Source organism: Podarcis melisellensis (assembly GCF_964234715.1).
Source record: "Podarcis melisellensis genome assembly, chromosome: 9".
Classification (NCBI taxonomy): domain Eukaryota; kingdom Metazoa; phylum Chordata; class Lepidosauria; order Squamata; family Lacertidae; genus Podarcis; species Podarcis melisellensis.
Genome location: NC_138541.1, coordinates 54,803,018 through 54,823,610, shown reverse-complemented (window position 1 = coordinate 54,823,610; position 20,593 = coordinate 54,803,018). Strand labels below are relative to the sequence as shown.

Sequence of the window (20,593 nt, the reverse complement as noted above, 5' to 3'; positions counted from 1 at the left end):
AGAGGAGGTGGGGCAGAGAAGGTGATAATTACCTTTTTTCGTATTTTCTAGGGGCAGAGTAAACATTTGGAGGAAAATATTCACAGGCACTCACGTGGCCTCCATTCAGCTTGCTACCGCTTGTCTTTTTTCTTGCCCAGATGCCTCTGAGCAGTATTTCAGCCACTGCAAAAGCAGCTGTGTAAAGTGGAAGCAGATTCCAACTCAAACCTAGTAGCAGCATAAGAAAGAATGCAGGAAGCCCAAGCCTCTCTGAAAGCCTGGCAAAAAGGCCACCATGTTCGCCATTCACCTGGCTGTGTCATAATTTCTTATGCTTCCAGTTGGGTCAACTGGAGGTAGCCTCCCCAAACGATCTTTATTCAGCCCACGTTCTGCTGTTTTGAATAGTGTACCCTCCCATGCAACCAGAATGCCAGGTTTTCAGACATCAGCAGCCAATGCCACACCCCTTTTCATACTAAGGATCCCTTAATGACCATTCTCTTAGCAGTAGCATTGCCTTTAGTGTCAGAAATATACCAGAAAATAGTGGCTTTGGTTGCTGATACACACCCAAATTGCAGCTTTTCAAGTGGGCATATAAACGCAATGGCACCAAATGCTTGGCACCAAACAATGAGTCACTTTGTAGGCCTGTGTCTCTGATTCTGAATGCAGTTATGTAAGGGAGCCATTTCAGAATTTTAAAAACCTTGGAATAGCTCAGAAATCAAATTCTGCGTCTTCAATTTCATGTGATTCTAGCTCAGGGGCAGCCAACCTGGCAACCTTCAGAAGTTGTTGGACTACAGTTCCCATAATCCCTAAGCATTAGCCATCTTGGCGACAGCTAATGAGTGTTGCAGTCAGGCAAGTATGAGGCAAGTTGAGGCAAGAACCTCAGGTGGCAGGATCCACAAGGACATCCGATCCCAATGCAGATCTTTATTCCCCTCCTTGTTCCCGATGTAGATCTTCACTCACCCCTTCTTCCCTGGTTTGGAGGGGAGGCACCATTTTGTGGCCTGCCTCAGGTGCTAAAATGTCTTGGGCCGGACCTGGTTGTAGTCCAACAGAATTTGAATGGTACTCCATGGTTATAGCTGATATCAGCAAGACTGTGCTATTTTGACTAGACCTCACCAGCATACTTGTATGTCAGTCGTTATAGCTTGACTCTGCTATATTTTTCCCTCTCATTTCCTTATCTTATACATGTTTCCCAGGATAGCCCTCTGGTCTTACAGTCTGACAGGAATGTAACAGTGAATGCAAGAAACCACATGGGACAGTTAACGGGACAGCTGACTGTAGGTAAGTCTTATTCTCTAATGAAGCTTTTGTGTATCATGTTAAGATTGCAGACACCATTTCTTTTAAATATAGTGTGTAGCAGGAAGGATGCAGGAAAGGATTAACCAAGTTCAGTGCACTCTAAATGTCCTTAGCTGCAATTTTAGCAGAATTTAGCTCTGCAATGGTAATTCGATAAAAAAAGATAATCTATCCCAACAAATAATTGATCGGATAAAATGAGGATTAACCCTATTAGAAAATCTTATTGCACTTCAACCTTTTCACAGGCAGATTAATCTAGAATTCTTCTAGCCTTTTAGTAAAGCGAGTTATAATTTTCATGCAACAGCAATGGTACTAAATGTGTGGGAATTATTTGCTAATATCAGAGGATTTTCTTTTATGATTATGAACACAAAACTCACGGCCTCTTCAAGAAAGAGGGAAAACATTCTGAACACAGTCTCAGTAAGATACTGGGGAGGATAGGGAGCCTTTGGACTGTATTTCCACATATAGTGGGAATGTTGTTCAGAAAAATAAGCATTTACTTTTAGACATCATGTGTTGTATTGCAGAGTGTGCATGTAAATATATGTGGGTGTGTAATAACAGGATTTCCAAATCAGAAAGCTTGTTTCCCTCTCCAATTTTATTAATTATAGCCAAAATAATTAGCACAGTGCTGGAGATGAGAGCCACAGTGTCACTGTAACAGTGGTTCTGCCACTTTTGGGATATATTAGTGGCGGAGGAAATAACTTTGCTCTTTGAACGACAAATCATCAAGTGATCAGATATCAGGTGATGCATGTGCCTATTTTCAATCTGCCTCATTATCCTCTGTTGGTTTGGAGTGCTCTTTGTTCTTCTTCATTTATGGTTATGTTTTATAATGCTGAGTTAGTATGGAACTTTAACAGGTCTTCCCCCTCCCCCAAAAAAGAGATACAGATTTTTTTTTTTAGTAAGAAGAATCTTTCAATTCTGCAGAAAAACACATAGAAAACCTTTACTGCATATTTAAATAATGACGTCCCTTGTGAGCATATGCCATGCAGTATGTTAGGTTTTTATTAATGTTCAGGGAGAATTTCTATGGTTCAGAATGATTTTTATCATAAATCATCCTCTGATGTCAGGGTACTGTTCTTCTTTACAATTCTGTCATTCCCAGTTGTCCCAATTCAGTTGCTATCATTGCAGTGGCTTTATTGTAATGCCATTTCAAATATTTTTAGTGGTCACTTTACATATTAAAAGGATTGCAATATTTAGTTGATTAATCTGTTAGATTAATCAACTAAAATCTCCTAAGAGGCAATACATTTCTGTGTGTTTCAAATAATGTCAACTATTTTAATACAAGTACTTGTAAAAAAACCTTTGTATTCATCACCTTAAAAGCAAAGACAGTGCCCTTTCCCCCTGTTCTTCAGAATTATTATTTTGTTCATATGGAAACACCTGCAGATTTAATGGATGAGTTAACTGATTGAAACTTAGATCAACTAGCATTTCTAAAGCAACAAATTTAATTGATACCACAAGATCCGTCACTAGACTGATGGTTTTTGACTGGTGAGTTTTGAAAATTACAACAAATAATCATGTTCTATAAGCGATCTGCTAAATCCAAAAACCTTAGCCAGTTAATGAGCAGAGAAGGCACTGCCCACTTTTGAAAGGCAACGCAAGTAAACATCTTAGTTTCTCTGATCATCTCTGTTAGCTTTTGACTCCTGCTGCCAGACATAAGAGGTCCAGGGGAGGGTGTTTATAAACCTCTTTTCCTTCATGGCCACTCAAGAAAATGACTTAAGGCCCTACCTTGAAAAACTGCCAGTATACTATAGGACTGTAGCAAGACCTTAACCCTACTCTCTTGATTACCCTTTTCTTTTCCAATGAGGGCTTTTTTTTTAATTGGGGGGGTCTCACTGTTCATTATCTTGTTTTCTGCAAAAGCCTTTTTGAGTACATATAATGTACATATAATATTCATTTAAGATTAAGGGGGAAAGGGCTTCTCGGATAGGAGGTCTGGAGCCTGCTACCTCTCTCTTTTTTAGAAATGAATTGCTGAGCTTTCCCCCCCTCCATCTGATGAAGGGATTGTTGTTTCGTTCATATAGTTATTCTACCTGAGGCATGGCAGTGTAATATGCAAAGACACAGCATCTGTGATGATTGCCCTAAACGGTTGTGTCAAAGGCAGCCAGGCATGGTGGCAGATACAAATGGATGCAAATTAAGCCAGCACCTTTCCTAGCCATTTTGCACTTGCTGCTTCTGGTAAATACATTATTTAAACATTTAGCTCTAGCGGTATTTAAAGTTAGGTTTCTTCTGACACGCCATTGAATGCAATATAGGGAAGCAATCTGAAACTCAGATTGAAGGAATGGCAATTTGTTGAGTTTCACCCTGTAAGTGTGACTAAATAGGTGCGAGAGCACCGTCCAGTCGGCTTGACAATACAGTGTTTGCACTTAATCCTCTAAATAGTTCAGATGCTTTAAAGCAACACATGTTCTCTTGTTAGTCATTACTGCAAACACCTGTGAACTATTTAATTAGCCATCGCAGTTGGTGCAGATTGTCGGAGGAGTCTACTGATTAAAATGTATCATAGTTACGTTCCATTTCACTTCTCTTGCTTTCTAATCCTGGTGAAATCTCTGCAGGGTCAGTTTACTTTTCAATAGTATCAAGCCCTCAAAGTTATCTCAGTCATAAGTGCAATCTGGCTGTGGGGAGCTATGTAGGCATCTGTAAAGGTAAAGGTAAAGGGACCCCTGAACATTAGGTCCAGTCGTGGCCGACTCTGGGGTTGCGGCGCTCATCTCGCTTTATTGGCCGAGGGAGCCAGCGTAAAGCTTCCGGGTGGCCAGCATGACTAAGTCGCTTCTGGCGAACCAGAGCAGCGCACGGAAACACTGTTTACCATCCCGCTGGAGCGGTACCTATTTATCTACTTGCCCTTTGATGTGCTTTTGAACTGCTAGGTTGGCAGGAGCGGGGACTGAGCAATGGGAGCTCACCCCATTGCAGGGATTCAAACAGCCGACCTTCTGATCGGCAAGTCCTAGGCTCTGTGGTTTAACCCACAGCGCCACCCGCATCCCTTATGCAAGCATCTGTAAACACCCTTTAAAACTCGGTACAATCGGATTGCAGTTACAAAGGCTCATGGGATTTCTTGCTGGTTTTACAGCAATTTTGCAGTTTTCCTGCTCTTTGGGGGGCTGGACAGTTGTTGTTTTGTGCTTTTCACACTATTTTTCAGTTTAAATCAATTTATTTAATTTCCCTCCAGCGCCACACATATACACAGTTGTGCACGAGTTGAACGAAGCTATGTGAGGAGATCCCTGCACATAGTAACACCTGCCATTTCCACAGCACGTTGGGAATGTTCAGAGCACTTTGTATAGTGCATGTACTAAGTCACAAGAGGCCTGCACCAAAACAGTGCAGTGAGACATACTCTTGTTCAGTATGCGAGCCAGCCAGTCATGTATTATGTATGGATGCCCCTTTCCATTCTCTCTCCCCCCCTATTTTCTGTTGTCCTGCCCCACCTCCCACCAGTCAACTTACTGTGCCCACTGAACACTTTCAGTCCTCACTGGGCTGGGTTTTTGGGGAAGGAGGTGTATTCTTAATATATTTTTGTTCCCCCGTGACTCCCACATGGATGATGCTGTTTGCGATACATAAGGATCCACATTCAGAGAATGACTCCACTAATAGCATAGCAGATCTTTTCTATATCTGGTGCTTTATATAATCTGTGGCTCTGTAGCTATCGTCAATGAATATAGATGAACTATTCTTTTCTTCTGTATAACATTTCGCCGCTAAATAAAGATAACAAAAATTGGAAGGAAAAAAATCCATAAGGACATTTTTGCAAAAATCCCTAGCTGATTTCAAAAGTCCTTTCTGGTCCAGCCTTCTTTCTCCAGTAGTAGCTAGATGCATCTAGGAAGCTCACAAGCAGAGCTATTATTATTATTATTATTATTATTATTATTATTATTATTATTAAACTGTTCGCTTCTAGGAACTGATTTACTGAAGTAAATCTGAATATGGGAGATTCCATTTTGCTATCCATGCAAAAAGCCATTGATACACTGCAACCCTAGACTCACCTCCCTGGGAGTAACTCCCATTGAACTCAGTAGAACTTCTAAGTGGACATGTGTGAGATTGTGCTATCATCCTTCTTGAGTTTGCCTCATTCTCTTGGAAAGCCATCTAAGGTTGTGGCCCTTACTACATCTATCAGGAGTTAATTCTGTTTCTTATAAGATCATTGTATGAAATAAGTGCAATCGTATGAATGATGGACAGTAGATTTCAGCCAATCATAAGGAAAGCAACTTGATGGTAAGAGCAGTTTGACAGTGTGTGTAGAGAGAGGCTGTGTAAATGTTGATACAAGACTGGGGTCAGATAGGCATTGGTGCTGGTTGACTGTCATCATAAAAACATAGTAAGAGCCCTGCTGGATCAGAGCAATGGTCTAGTAATTAGTTCAGTGGCCAACCTGATGCTTATGGGGACCCCACAAGTAAGCCATGAGCTCAACAGCACTTTACCCAGCAATTGGTATTCAGAGAGAGATCTGATAGTAGTACACAGCCATCATTATCGGTAGCCGCACCAGACCAAGTTGTAGTTCACAGTTCTGTATTCTGCAGCTTAAGATAAGGTACCCAAGAGGTTGGCGATTGGAAGTAAGCTTTTAGAATTTAGAAACCAATGTTTTGTCAAACGTGGATGTGGTAGATGGGTGTAGTATCAACAGAAGCAACAGAACCTGGAGAAGATTGGGCTGAAAGACCAAGGGGGGGAAAGTGTAGATACATGGAGGCTAAGTTGTAAGTGGGCGCACTTACTCCCGATGGCTACTGTTTACACGGCACAGAACAGAAATTAAAGCTAGTGCCTTCACTTAAAACTTTCATGCTTTTTGGTGCATGTGTGACTTAACTCTTCTCTTAAGTTAAATATTTTTTTAATCTTAGAATTATATTTTAATTCTTAAATGTAGACCACTGTGAGCACTGGAAAATGTGGAATCAAATTAGTTTCAATAGATCAAAACAGAAAAGCAGAAAAAGAATTTAAAATGTATGGGACTAAATATTTGATTACTATTCTCATACCCTGTTCTTCCTTCACTCATTTCAGGGTAGGGTGATGTGTTGTTTTGAGGAACAGGCTGTCTGTTATGTAAATGGCACAATGTGAATCGATGGCTTTGGGTATTTTTCGTCTTCTCAATAACAGCAAAGCTCTGCCTGCTATTACTGTCTAGTACGAGTTGTCCTGATGTTATCACCGTGAAAATGCAGGTGTAGCTTCTCTCTGCACTTGTTCCTTTGGCTGGGCTATATTGAATCCCGGGTGGGGTGTGTGTATGTGGAGGGAGGAACACCCAGGTGCATAATGTGGAAAAGGATATGTGATGTTTGCGTGGATGTTAGCAATAAACGCATTGAGAAGTATGTTAAGAAGCCTTCATTTTGTGTAATGAAAGCCTGGCTTTAGTTTATAGGTCTGTTATAAAAGTCACAATAATGCAGAGATTAGTTCCAGTGACTGAGCGGAATGGGCACAGAAGACTGGCTTAGCATAACAATGCCGGCAAGGCATTGATCATTTGGTGGCGGCGGCATTGTGCTCAGAATGAAGTGTGTGGGGGAATCCTAATGCTGTGCATGCTTTTCCTATTACCTTATTCAGTTGGCCCACCGAAATTAAAAGACCTATCTCACAGCAGACTATGACATTCAGTAAGAGGTGCTTAAAGTGATGTTCAGAACATCCTGTTTCTGGACACTCCAGAAGACATACATCTACAGGTGAGATCTATCAGAAAGAAGGGAGTGGTAAAGAAAACCTAAAGCTTTCCTATATATTGTGATCACTCTGGCATGTATCCTGCACCAATTACATTGAAATTTCATAGCCTCGTCCGAGCCACATTAGCATTGTTTTACAGCACTGCTGCTCCTTGCTTCACTAACTCATATATATTGTTTAACATAGCTGATACTTTTATAGGGAAACCTGCACTTCGTGCATTAGGAGAAGGGAGTTGCAGATCAATTAGGATTTAGGAAAACCACCTCGAAAGCATGGGGAGGGGGGTTCAATCCTGGTTGAGTTTGAGAACAATATTGGACAATTAAAAAATTGGCACCTGCTTTATTATTGGAGTCCCCTTAAGCACGGATAGTCAGCCACTGCCAGAAAAAGGTTTAATGAGGATAAGTACTTATTTTTCTAACTTCTGAGACCCCCTCCAAACGAGAACACAAATATTATTCAGGTAGCATTGAATCTGTTTGGGGTGATTTAATACACCTCTTCCAAAGACCTTCCATTTAAATGGCTTGTTTCATATATATTAACTGCTAATGCTTAGCTACTAGGACAGATGCTATGTGACTGTCATGACATTCAGAAAGCTGCTGCCGGGCGTTAAGTACAGTTAAATTATTTCCAGCATCTGGCTCTATAACAAGTCTCCGACAGGATATTAAATTTTTATTTTTGCTCTCTCTCCACCCCTTCTGACATTCAGACATCTCATTAATTTTGGCAAAACTATATATCCTGCGTGCAAACTGGAGAAAGCCGTTAAAGAGGGCAAGTACATTTAGTGCCACATTATAACTTAACATTATATCTGGAGAACATGTTGTCATTCCCACATGCCTCTGACTTAACCTTTAAACTGTCATTGGCAAACAGCTCTGTGGGATGTTATGATGGTAGCAAATGGATATGGATCGCTTTAAAAGGATTGCATTTATTCAGTCTGTCCGTGCATCTTTCTAGTTAGGGGATGGGAGGAATTTGCGACCATCCGGAATTAGCTGTACTAAAACTGCCATCATCCTTGAGCAATGTTCGTGCTCGCTGGAGATCATGGGAGTTGTGTTGGAGTCCAACACCATCGGGAGCACACCATATTGGCTACCCTTCACTATCTAGCTTTCCTTCCACAAAAGTACAGTGCTTCCATATTTGTTTCTCTGTGTGGTGAACCAGCTCCACACCATTTATTTTTTTTTTAAAAAAATAGCATCCACTTCCTCAAAAGAAATTATCCAAGGCCACAAGTTTCTTATTCTGGAGACATTGATCCCACAGCTTGTTTTGTTTCCCCTACTTTAGCCTAAAATCTTCTACTTCTTTTTCTTTTTCTTTTTACTGCAGTCAACATGTATCTAAATGCAAAGTCAGTTGTACAGCTCAGTTCATCCACCAGTTACTGTGGATGAGCTTGGTGCAAAACTCAGTCTCCACTTTGCAGTGAAAAACAATGTGAATTGTGTTGTATTTTAAGCAGCTACAAATATAAAGCAACTGGTGATGTTGAGATATGATGGTTTCTATTTCTATAACTCAGAATAGTTGTGCTGCATCGCTATGTTTCTTTAAAAAAGTAGCTCTGAGAGATTCAGTTCTGCCCTCGGTCTTTATATAAAGCATGGGTAGGCAAACTAAGGCCCGGGGACCGGATCAGGCCCAATCACCTTCTCAATCCGGCCTGCGGACAGTCCAGGAATCAGTGTGTTTTTACATTAATAGAATGTGTCCTTTTATTTAAAATACATCTCTGGGTTATTTGTGGGGAATAGGAATTCGTTCTTCTCCTTTTTTCAAAATGTAGTCTGGCCCCCCACAAGGGCTGAGGGACAGTGGACCAGCCCCCTGCTGAAAAAGTTTGCTGACCCCTGATATAAAGGCACAACCTCACTCTCAGTGTTGTCTTTGTTTCAAGATCATGTGAAATGGCAGTTATACAGCCAGTCTGCCACCTGCTGATCTTCCTGTTGATACCTTATATATAAATCAAGATAGTTTGTGTACAATTGACCTTTTACATGCAATAACGTGGATTACATTTTACCTACCTTTAAAACAAAACTTTACCACAGAAATAGAATTGGGCAGCGGTGGGTAGAGGGAGGGGATGATTTATCGACAGATTGTCCTTACGATTTATGTCCTACAATTCACCCAGAAGTTACAGGGCAGGTTACAGCAACACACAACAGGGAAAAATATAATGGGGTAGCTCAGTTGGTAGAGCATGACCCCACGTTGTTCAAAAGATCCCTGCATTGCAGGGGGTTGGCCTAGATGACCTTTGTGTTGCTTTCCAGCTCTATAATTCTATGATTCTAAGTTTAATGTACTGTGGCCTAGATAAGAGTGGTCAGATACTATATATGCAACAGCCCAATGTCTGTTTGTCTCAGACTAAGTACCACTGAACTCAACAGGGCTTACTTCTGAGTAGACATGTGTCAATTTGTTTTATTTAAACAATGGATATGCTGCTCAACTAAAACCATCTCTAAACAGTGTAGAACAAATACAGCACCAAAGAGATAAGAATTGGTTAATACGCTAAAATCAGCATTCAGTGAAAAGCCTGCTGGAAAAAAATAGTCTTCATCAGACACCAAAAGTTCAATGGGGAAAGGATCTATCAGACCTCAGCTGGAAGGAAGCTGGACCCACAATAAATTTTAAAAGGCAAAGGACCCCATGACGGTTAAGTCCAGTCAAAGGTGACTATGGGGTTGCAGCGCTCATCTCGCTTTCAGGCCAAGGAAGTCGGTGTTTGTCCACAGACAGCTTTCTGGGTCATGTGGCCAGCATGACTAAATTGCCTCTGGTGCAACGGGACACAGTGGCAGAAGCCAGAGCACATGGAAATGCCGTTTACCTTCCCACCACAGCGGTACCTATTTATCTGCTTGCACTGGTATGCTTTCAAACTGCTAGGTTGGCAGGAGCTGGGACGGAGCAATGGGAGCTCACCCCGTCGCAGGGATTCAAACCGCCGACCTTCTGATCGGCAAGCCCAAGAGGCTCAGTGGTTTAGACCACAGCGCCAACCGCATCCAAGACCCACAATACTGAACACACAGCTCCTGTGTGTCATGCATCCAAGCCACGAGGAAGCACCAACAGTGACTCCTCCCAAAAAATTGGCACTGGCCATTCGGTTTTTGCCAATCTCATAGCAATCATCACAACTTTGTGTGGCTAAGCATTGAATAAACCTTAGTCTTGGCTGGAGCAGAGGTTGTAGCCTCTGGCTCCCCACTCCCCAGTTAAGGGTGTCCCATTAAAGAGATCCACAAGGAGTGGCTTCTGTCCAATGGCCAGGTGGGGGCTAGGGCCATATCACTCCTCCAACTGGGACCCATCTGGGAGGGACCCCTATTTGTCCCACCCAGTCCCCCTCCCCTAATATGTGGTTTACCCTTAGATGCACTCCCAGCAGTCAGGCTGGAGTGGAACAATTGGCTTCACCCAATGCCTATGCCAAACCACTCACATCTGTAACCAATAAAGTTGTAGCCTATTTGAACCTCCCAAACTGTATGCTGCTATCTTACCTGTTTCTTCATCACCTATGGAACTGCAGGGTCATGGGGCTTTGACACACAACCAGCTGTGAAATGAATGATACTGACTGCTCGCTGCATTTTACTAGCTTCTTCTAGCTGGTTCTTTGGTTGCTGAATTTTAAGTTTATCAGCTTTTGTTTCCAAAAAAACATGTGTGTACACACACACATCCATTGAAAGCTTTCTGAAGCTTGATGTTGATTGCAAGACTGGAGCAGTCAAGTGATGGAATCAGAACAGAAAAGGTTAAGGAATGCTTAATGTAAGCATATTTCAAAACCTCAAGCCTTGTAGTGAAATTCACCTTACAGCGTTAGAGCAGCTAGCAGGAAAGGGATTGGCACCACTATTAGCAATTATTTTTGAGAACTCAGGGATGACAGGTAAGGTCTCTGAGGGCTGCAGCAGGTCAAACTCCATGCCTATTTTTAATAAGAAAGAAAGGGGCGAAAAACAAGGATCCAGGGATTACATTCAAGTAAGTTTAATTTAACACCTGGCAAATTTTGAGAGTAACTAATAGAGCAGTCAATCAGTAAGCAATGCACCTAGAGGAAAACAAGATGAACAACAGTAAGACAATGTGACTGGGCTCTGTTGAAGAATGACTGCTGTAATGAATTCTGAAAAGATTTCCTGTGTTTCCAATCAAGTATTTGGGTATGGGTGAGACTCTGGCTTTGTATAATACCGCGAAGATTTTAAATTAAAGATTATTTTGTGCTCGTACCTTTAAGGAAGTAGCTGCATCCAAGGGCACATTGATCTGGCCCACAGAAGCAAATCATTACACAGAGATCGGCCGCATTTGCTCTGTTCTTTCTAAGTTTTGCAGCCAATCTAATTTTCATTCCCAATTGCTCAAGATCAAGGTAGTCCATGGGAGATAATCAGAGAGTGGGTGGAAAGAGTGAGGAAAAAGGGAAGGATAGGCAGAGAGCAGGGAAAAGTGAAGGGGTGCATATGATTGATGATGATGGTAGCTGACTAATCATATTAAATAAAGAGGTTATCATATTCACAAAATTCTAAAGTAATAATAATTTGATATCGTGAAAATCCACAGAAACGCACTTTCCAGCAAACGTGGGGGCAGTTTGGTGCCCAGCCAGGTTGTAATAAATGTCTCCACCATTCCTTCTTATGTTAGGAAGCTGGCAGGGTGGTTTGGGAGTACAGGATCTCTGGACCAAACCAGCAACACTTCGAATTGTGCCCAAATGGCAACCATTGCCAGGATAGTTGTAACATGGTTCCATGAGTGTGTACCAGTTGGCATCCTTCTTATTGCATTATGGACCATCTGCAAGTTTCCAAAGGCGCCTCAAAAGAAGCCACATGTAGAGGGTATTGCATTGCTTCCATTTCAATGTACCATATTTTTCCGTCTATAAGACGGGGGGGGGGGGACTGAAAGTTCAGAAAATGGGGGGAGATGGCAAAAAGTTGTTGAGTTTTTTTGGGGGTGGGGGTTGCCCAGAGTTCTTGAGCTTTGGGGGGGATTGCTGAGGGTTGTTGAGCTTTTTTTAGGGTTTTTTTGGGGGGATTGCTGAGGGTTGTTGAGCTTTTTTTAGGGTTTTGCGTCACAAAATCCATCTCCTGTCTGTCTCCTTGCTGGCAGAAGCTGCCAATCACTCGCACAATTGCCACAGCGTCGGCCAATCAACACCACCCATTGATGCAGCAACCAATAACACACACTATAGCCACTGACAGCCGCTGCAGAAACCAATCAAACGTCCACCCTATGCACTACCCATGTATGAGACGACCCCCACTTTTAGCATGATTTTTAATGAGGACAACCTCGTCTTATACATGGAAAAGTACGGTAACTAAGGCATATGTTAATTTATTCAGATCTGATGTTCTGGGCCTAGCTAATAACCGCGCCCCTCTCTCCTACAATTATAGAAGCTTATACCTATGTGTCTATATCTATGTATTTATCATCTATCTATCTATCTCTATCTATCTATCATCTATCTATCTATCTATCTATCTATCTATCTATCTATCTATCATCTATCTATATCTATCTATCTATCATCTATCACCATCCACCTCTCCAAACTTATATAAATCTAAGTGTATGGACCTTTGTTGCTGATCTTATAATTCTTCTTTCCTCATCACTTTCTTTCCTTTCTAAAAGCATGCAAATAAACTTTTTATCTCCCCAAACATGGTGAATAAAACATCAGTTACGAACCTAGCATAACTAGATTATTTTACTGAGTGTGTTCTTAATCTATTAATCTGAAGCAATTTCACTGAAGCAAGCTTTGCTTCTGTGGTACTGTTGCTGAGCCAGCAGCAGAATGATACTAACATCTATTGAAGCCTATGAGAAAAATCTAATTCCACTGAATGAGAGTCAGATCAAGATCAAGAGTGTGTACAGGAAATGCAGCACATATGCTGTGTATTTGGAATTTAATAAGGTGTCTGCAGTGTACATTTAAAGCAATATCATGCCACTTTAAATAGTTGTGGCTACCATAATTTCCAATGTGGTATAGCAATCAATCCATCTTCCCAGGTAATTCTGGGAATCGTATTTCTCTGAGGGGAATAAGGGTCTCCCAACATCTCTCAGCACCCTTAACAAACTACAGTTCCCAGGATTTTGGGCGGAGGGGCGCATGACATAGATACTGCTTTATATGTGTATATATAAAGAGAGAGAGCAAATGGGGCCAAAGTACAAGTGGAATCCAGTTGAGTCATTCAGAAATCTTGTTTGAATTGCCCATTCCGTAGTCATGCCCCTGTTATTATAAGTGCCATGTTCCAAATTCATTTTAGTATGTATCTACATAATAAATGCTAGAAAGGAGAACCAGACATTCCAGGACAGATTGGGTTGCATCAATCATAAGGTCATTTTAACGGTTTGCAGATGGGGATATGAATCCGAGATACATTTTCCTCTGTTTCCTGTTTATTCTTTGTTAAAAGTGATGGTTCAGTACAGATAATAAATAGTCTCCTCACCCCCATCTCGAGTTGAAACTGGTAGGGCAGAGGCATTATATACCTATTTATCCCACTAGTTTTCAGTTTTCATGTTTTGGGGTGCCTTGCGAACTCTGTTCTAGTGAGCATTTGCCACCACTTAGTGCTACTGACTAAACTTGAGTCAGTGGAGTGTTGCAGCAACAAAAAAGGCTAAGGCAATTCTGTGTATTGTCAACAGATGTATAGTATCCAGATTATGAGATCAATGGTACCATTCTTTCTGCTTTCGACAGACGTCACCTACAATAATGTGACCTGTTCTGAGCACCACAGACCATGTTGGAGGGCAAAGGATGTTCATGGGCCTACAGAGTGTTCTGTGAGGAAGGTTGAAGGAGTTGTGTAGCCTGAGGGGAAGACTATGGAAAGTGCTATGAAAGAGAGCCTTCTTAATAGGTGTTGTTCCAGAGGGTAGAACCTGAATTCAGTAGGTTCAAATGAAAACAAAAGGGATTCAGACTAAACACTAGGAAGACATCCCTGCCAATGTGAGCTGTTTGCCAGTGGTACACATTGCCAAGAAAAAATGGTAGAATATCCTTTGTTAAGGTTTTTAAGCAGTTTTTAAGCTATCAAGGATCCTGCAGTAGATGGGTTTCCTGCATTGGCAGTGGGTGGACTAGATATCTTTTGAGGTTCTTGTTTTCACCTGTAAGTGATGTGCCCATTGATGAATCAGGTATGAATCAGGCCTTAAGGTATGACGTTAACATATGAGAGAGTGCTGGAGGTGAAATAGTTAAACAGGTTGCCCAGTCAGGACCCAGGGGGGTGGAGTCAGTGGGACTATAAAACCAGCTCTGGGAGGGGCAAAAGGGGGAGTTCGTTGGGAGTTGGGTGGTTGGTTGGAGTGGGAGTGAATTGGGCTAGAGCTGTGGGTAGGTTCAGTTAGTGTAACAAAATAGGCTGAGTCAGGAACAGTTAGGGGCTAGGCAGACAAGTAAATATCGGAGAGGTGGTTTAGTGAGTGAGAGCAGGTAGCGAAAGTTATAGGTCTGGATAGGCACTCGATTAATGTAATTGACTGATACTGTTTATGAAACTACACGCTTGTTAAACTGCAATAAATAAACAAAAGTTTATGTTTCAATTTAACCCTGACTGGACTCAGTATTGTCCCAGGTAGGGCAGTGAGAAATAAAGTGGTGACACAGGTATCAATAGACAGTGAAACGTCCAGGGACCCTGTGCGATCGCCACAGAAGGTTTTATACAGTTTTGTACATATTTTGCATTCTTGTTGCAGATAGGATTTTGGTGTTTTTTTACATACACAGTCATAGTTTTGATGGGAATTTTTTGGATGGGGCTAGTTTGGGGCCTGGTACCCACAAGGCCATGATTTATAAATAGCTGAATAGTGTGACATAAATCTTAGAACTTCAGCTGAGAATAAAGTGTAGCTATTCTAAGAAGCAGTCATTGTTTCCCCTTGTGATCAAAAGCTAATTCCAAATACATCTGAATCCTCTAGTGCCTATACATTTATATTCAATCATAGGGGCTTAACATGATTTTGATTCAATATTCTAGGGTGCCCCCAATTTACATCTTAAACTGAAGGCCCTTAGCAGTAGCTTACGTAGATGTTTCTAATGTGCCAGTGAAATTACTTAAAATTCCACACACTTATATTTAGTAAACGTAGAGTGTCTCATGTATTTCAAAAAATGGCAAAGCCCACTGGTGGCCAATCATACTTGAAGCTTCATCAATATTAACCCCAAATCCTGCATCTTTGAAGATATATTTGACATTATAATTTTAAAGATTGAGCTTAGGTTCTGCCAAGGATTACCTCATTATTAAAACATGCTATCTCTGTGATTCCTTCTGTCACTGAGAATCAATACATTTCAAATGACTTTTTTTTTCTAATATCATTGGAATTATTCCTTATTTCATACACAATTAAGCAAACAAACAAAAAGCAATCCAAAAGATTATTTAATTAGTGTGTAATTTGCTTTGGCATATGCAAATCTCATTTGTTTTGGCATTATCAAATCTCAGTAATTTACTTACAGCTCCCTCCTTTGGTGAGGAAAGCTCATCCACTTGAACAGCTTTCTATGCTGGAGCTGCAAATAAATATAGAATTGTAGTAAGTATCCCAGTGGTGGGTGGGTAAGGCTTGCACCTACCCAGTAATATAAATCCAAAGAGGGAGCACATTCTTTACATTTTCTGAAAACCAGCAAATCCAGATTGACGCTCCTCTTAGCTGCAAGTCCCCCTTCTGTCCCCAAGAGTCAGGTTCTCTCAACTTGAAATTGTTGAAGGCAAAGTTAGTTTCTCACAGGGAATACAGATGGTGGCCCAGTTAGGTAATTCTAGATTCTGGACTGAATAATGGTTCTTTAGATGGTGGCATGTATTTTTTCACTTCAAAATGTGCAATGCCAACCCCTTTCCATTTGGCTATCTGGTTCATCCTGCTGGTTCACCCCTGACTTCCAGCCCCAAAGTCTTGCCCTCATAACACCACTGGATGCAGAAGAAAATTACTTTCTTGCCCACACCAATGAGCAAGCCTGACCAGGGAATATCACATGACCCACTCTTAAAAGGATGGATTTCATGCCATTCCTTCCATTGCAGAATGGAATGATGGTACACAGGATAAAATATTTCCTGGCATTGCCTGCTTCAGATTCCAGTCTGGAGATACATTCAAAGAGGAGGAAGAAGAAGAAGAAGAAGAAGAAGAAGAAGAAGAAGAAGAAGAAGAAGAAGAAGAAGAAGAAGAAGAAGAAGAAGAAGTAGTAGTTTGGATTTGATATCCCGCTTTATCACTACCCGAAGGAGTCTCAAAGCGGCTAACATTCTCCTTTCCCTTCCTCCCCCACAACAAACACTATGTGAGGTGAGTGAGGCTGAGTGACTTCAAGAAGTGTGACTAGCCCAAGGTCACCCAGCAGCTGCATGTGGAGGAGCGGGGACGCAAACCCGGTTCACCAGATTACAAGACTACCGCTCTTAACCACTACACCACACTGGCTCCGTACTGCGGGCTCATAGTAAACTCCCATATTTTTTTTAACCATGTGAGTTGATGGCACTTAAAGAACTATTTTCTGATGTCCTGAGTTGAGAACTGTAGGATGTTTCCACTCAACCTAGTACATGTTGCTTCTAAATCTGTACGGCAGCTCTTCGTCTTTCTAAGTTGCTCAATGTCTCTTTAGATGGCTTCAATTATTAGCGCTCCTTTCTTTTTATAGTCAAATATGTCAGTCTGGATAGGCAAGATCTCTTGTGATTCATCCCATGAATCACCAGTTTCCCATGCCTTAATGTCAGGGTCAATTTAAGTGTGACAGCGGTAGCTGGGTGAAGGTCAGCAAAAAACCCAAACTTACACATGTGGGTGCCCCATGCGATGGGTCTCATACTTAAAATAGTGCCAGAATTAAATGGTTCCGATGACGTGCTGGTCCTATGAGGGTTGCATGACTTCTTGTATCAAGGTTATTAATACTGTGCATATGGAAGTAATTTGGATGAATAAAAAACGGACTCTTCTTTGAAATAAAAATTCTCCAGTTCAAAATGATGATTCAGAAGCTTTACTTACAGAATTCAAACTCCAATCAACTTAAAACAAAGAAAGTTACATTCGGTTAGATACATAATTTCTAATACTGATTCCAATATAGGTATTATGCATACCCTAAGCTAAAAATCAAAGCTGTCTCTCCTCCATGCCAGCCTCCATTAGCTTGAAGGTGTTTTCCTGGAGAGAGATTAGCCTGTTCATTCTGTTCAGCAGCTTGAGAACAAAGAACCCCAACATCCAAAAAAGGATGGCTACAGATTAGCATATGCAGAGACTTGTAATAGTATATCTTTTTGTGGCTGAGCCACAAAGATACAGTCCTACTTAATCATTAATTTGTTAGTCTCTCTCTTCAGCTCCATTGGAAATTTCCATGCCATGCTTCACAGCATACATACAGACAAAATGCAGAGTTGTTTTCCATCTCAATGTACATTAAACAATACTTAACAGTTGGTGCGCCATCTTTCAGTCACTCACACCAATCCAACCAATTCTACAGTGCTTTCTGGATAAATGGATGTTTTCCCACATGACATTTGTAATCAGTGGCATTCCACCCCCTCAAAGTCAGCTGTTTTCAAATATTTCCAGACAAACTTCCTTAAAACACAACATATGGCTTGGTGGCTTCATCAATTACAGATTAACCGGCTTTTCTGGCTCATATAGCAGTTCGAAAACACGTCAAAGTGCAAGTAGATAAATAGGTACCACTCCAGCGAGAAGGTAAACGGCATTTGCGTGCGCTGCTCTGGTTCACATGACCACTGCTGGCCACAGGACCTGGAAGCTGTACACCAGCTCCCTCGGCCAATAAAGCGAGATGAGTGCCGCAACCCCGGAGTCGGTCACGACTGGACCTAATGGCCAGGGGTCCCTTTACCTTTTTATAGCTGCATGAATTTATTTCCAACATTCTCGACACATTCCTTGCAAATGTGCTGGTGAGCCATAGGCAGTTGCAGCTGATGATGTACACAGTGTACACTCTTAGAACTGGTCTATATGTTAACTTTACCATAAAAGACTTTCCTTGGTCCACCACTTGGTACCCACCAGTGATATGGATTGGAAGACAGGTATCTCACAGTTATCACCCAACCCATGAGTCTATTCCTATACATCAGACCACTGGTCCAACTAAGTTAGTTCCATCTACATTGACTGGCATTGTATATTCCAGCCTGACCTGAAGATGTGAGGAATAAACCTGGGATCTTTTGCATTCAAAGCATGTGCTCTGTCACTGATCTATGGCTGTTGCCTGATTCTTTCAGATAAGCTTTTCAACTCTCTTCTGGTAAAGTCCCCTTTTCAGCCTCACTTCCTTTAAAAATAATAATAACCATGAGACTAAGTCAGTATTGTGTTCCTATTATTGCTACTGTCTGAGCCTGATTTGCTCCGATAATCTGTTTTTTACCACTGTTGAAAGGATGTCCACAGTGCCTTAAACACATCTAGTAGTAGAGCCCAGGTTTTGAATATATAAGGTCTTAGTTTAGCACCTCTAACTGAAAGACAGCAGACAGCAAACCTGGGAAATATTGCTGTTTGAGACATTGGAGAGGGATTTTCAACCATGTTTCATATCTGTTATATCACTATGGTTGATATTGTAGTGGGATCATTAATAATGTTTGAATGTGCCATGCTCTGACTGCACTGATCCTCACATTTCACCTTTTGTGTGTCTGTGCAACATTGCTTTAAAAAGCTATATCCATGTTTGAGAACTGGTTTGGAAAGATCTATGCGTCCTGTACAGAAACCGGCAAGTGGTTGGCTGTGGGATAAGTAACAAGTTGTTCTGACTGGCAATCCAGATAAGAAGAACTTTGTAAAACTAGGTGGAACCATGTTGACTCTCCTAATCCCTGTGAGGTTATTTCCTGAAATACCTTATACAGCCATCATCAGTGATGGCGCTGCAGTGCCACAGAAAGAAGGCCAACAGCTTCTCCGTTCTGGCAAGGTGACTCAGTGAGGTGCTGAGCCAGGATCCTACTACCAGAACCCCTGGTTCAAGACCCCGGGCACTTTACAGGCTCCATTTTATGTTCATACATGATTTCAATTCGTATGAGGCAAGTGGGAGTGCACCATGTAGCTTCACATCACCTTTTCTATGCAAGCTATCGCCAGCTGTTTTTGGACTACAATTCCCATCATCCCTGACCCCTGGTCTTGTTAACTAGGGAGGTTGGAAGTTGTAGTCCAAAAACAGCTAGAGACTCAAGTTCGGGAGACTCTACTCTAGAAGCTGGCTCTCAAACTTCTGTGGTGGGGAGATTCCAGTACTTGAGTGGATTGTGCATAGGAATTGTGAAGGGTAGAACTCACTCTCCTTCCCCTACTTCTTTAGAATCGCATGAGTAAACAGAATTCTCAGATATAACTGCATAGTATCTGTTTGCTGTTGGTGTTAAGAGATGATAACTATAGAAATTGTGAAGTGAGAGATCTGGCTTCAAATGAATATCCACAATACCATATATATATATATTCTATTGAAGTTCTATCAAAGGACACTAAGAGATTCACGGTATTCATGTAAGTGAGAATGTGTTGCTTTTCATCTTCTCATTAGCTCCTTGGAGATATCAATAAGAGATAATACTGGCACTGAACAACACCATCAACAACAACAACAGAGTGGAATCTATAGAACATAAACTGATTCAATATGCAGATAATAGCCTATCATCAGTCATGGATTTCCACTTCAGAATCGAGAAGGTTGTGGGCTTAACATAGAGAGCAGCATATTATATTGGGCTATAAAATAAATTATTCTAAATTCCCTTATCCATTACTTTGCTTTCAGCCATGGTTTGCAGTCAGCAAATCTAAATGGGGGAAGAGCTAAGGAATCAATTCAAAAGAAAGCTCAGTAGCATTGTAAAACACTTGCGAAACAATTACTGTGAGGATTAGTGGTTATGTTGAGAGGTGGAGAACTGTCAGTCTTTGGCTTGATAGAGAAAATGAATGTTCTGCTGGAACTAGCTTCTAAGCATAAGATATCATGAAAAGGTTTAGGCTTAATATTACAAAACTAGAGTTTAGGGAAATGTCCTAAGCTTGCTCCAGTTTGTGGATATGAAAGGAAACTTATACTGGTGATCAGCCTACGAGACTTTTATTTGAAGAATTGGCAGTGTTGCTTAATTGCCCCCAATTCAAGGGATCCTGATGGGCAAGATGTCTTGAACCAACCTGCTGGTCTTTACATTCCAAAGGGGACAGCACAGAATAACACAGTTGGTTAGAGCAT

At 41.3% G+C, this 20,593-nt stretch overlaps 1 protein-coding gene across 2 annotated transcripts in view; it reads left to right on the top strand.

The window, feature by feature from the left end:
- The window catches only part of SGCZ (sarcoglycan zeta), a 559,799-nt gene that overhangs the window by 484,553 nt on the left and 54,653 nt on the right, over nt 1-20,593 (top strand). For both annotated transcript variants that reach the window (XM_081924603.1, XM_081924602.1), the window contains one exon: nt 1,209-1,296. In XM_081924603.1, the coding sequence (XP_081780729.1) occupies nt 1,209-1,296 (88 nt within the window). The remainder of the gene's footprint in view (nt 1-1,208; nt 1,297-20,593) is intronic.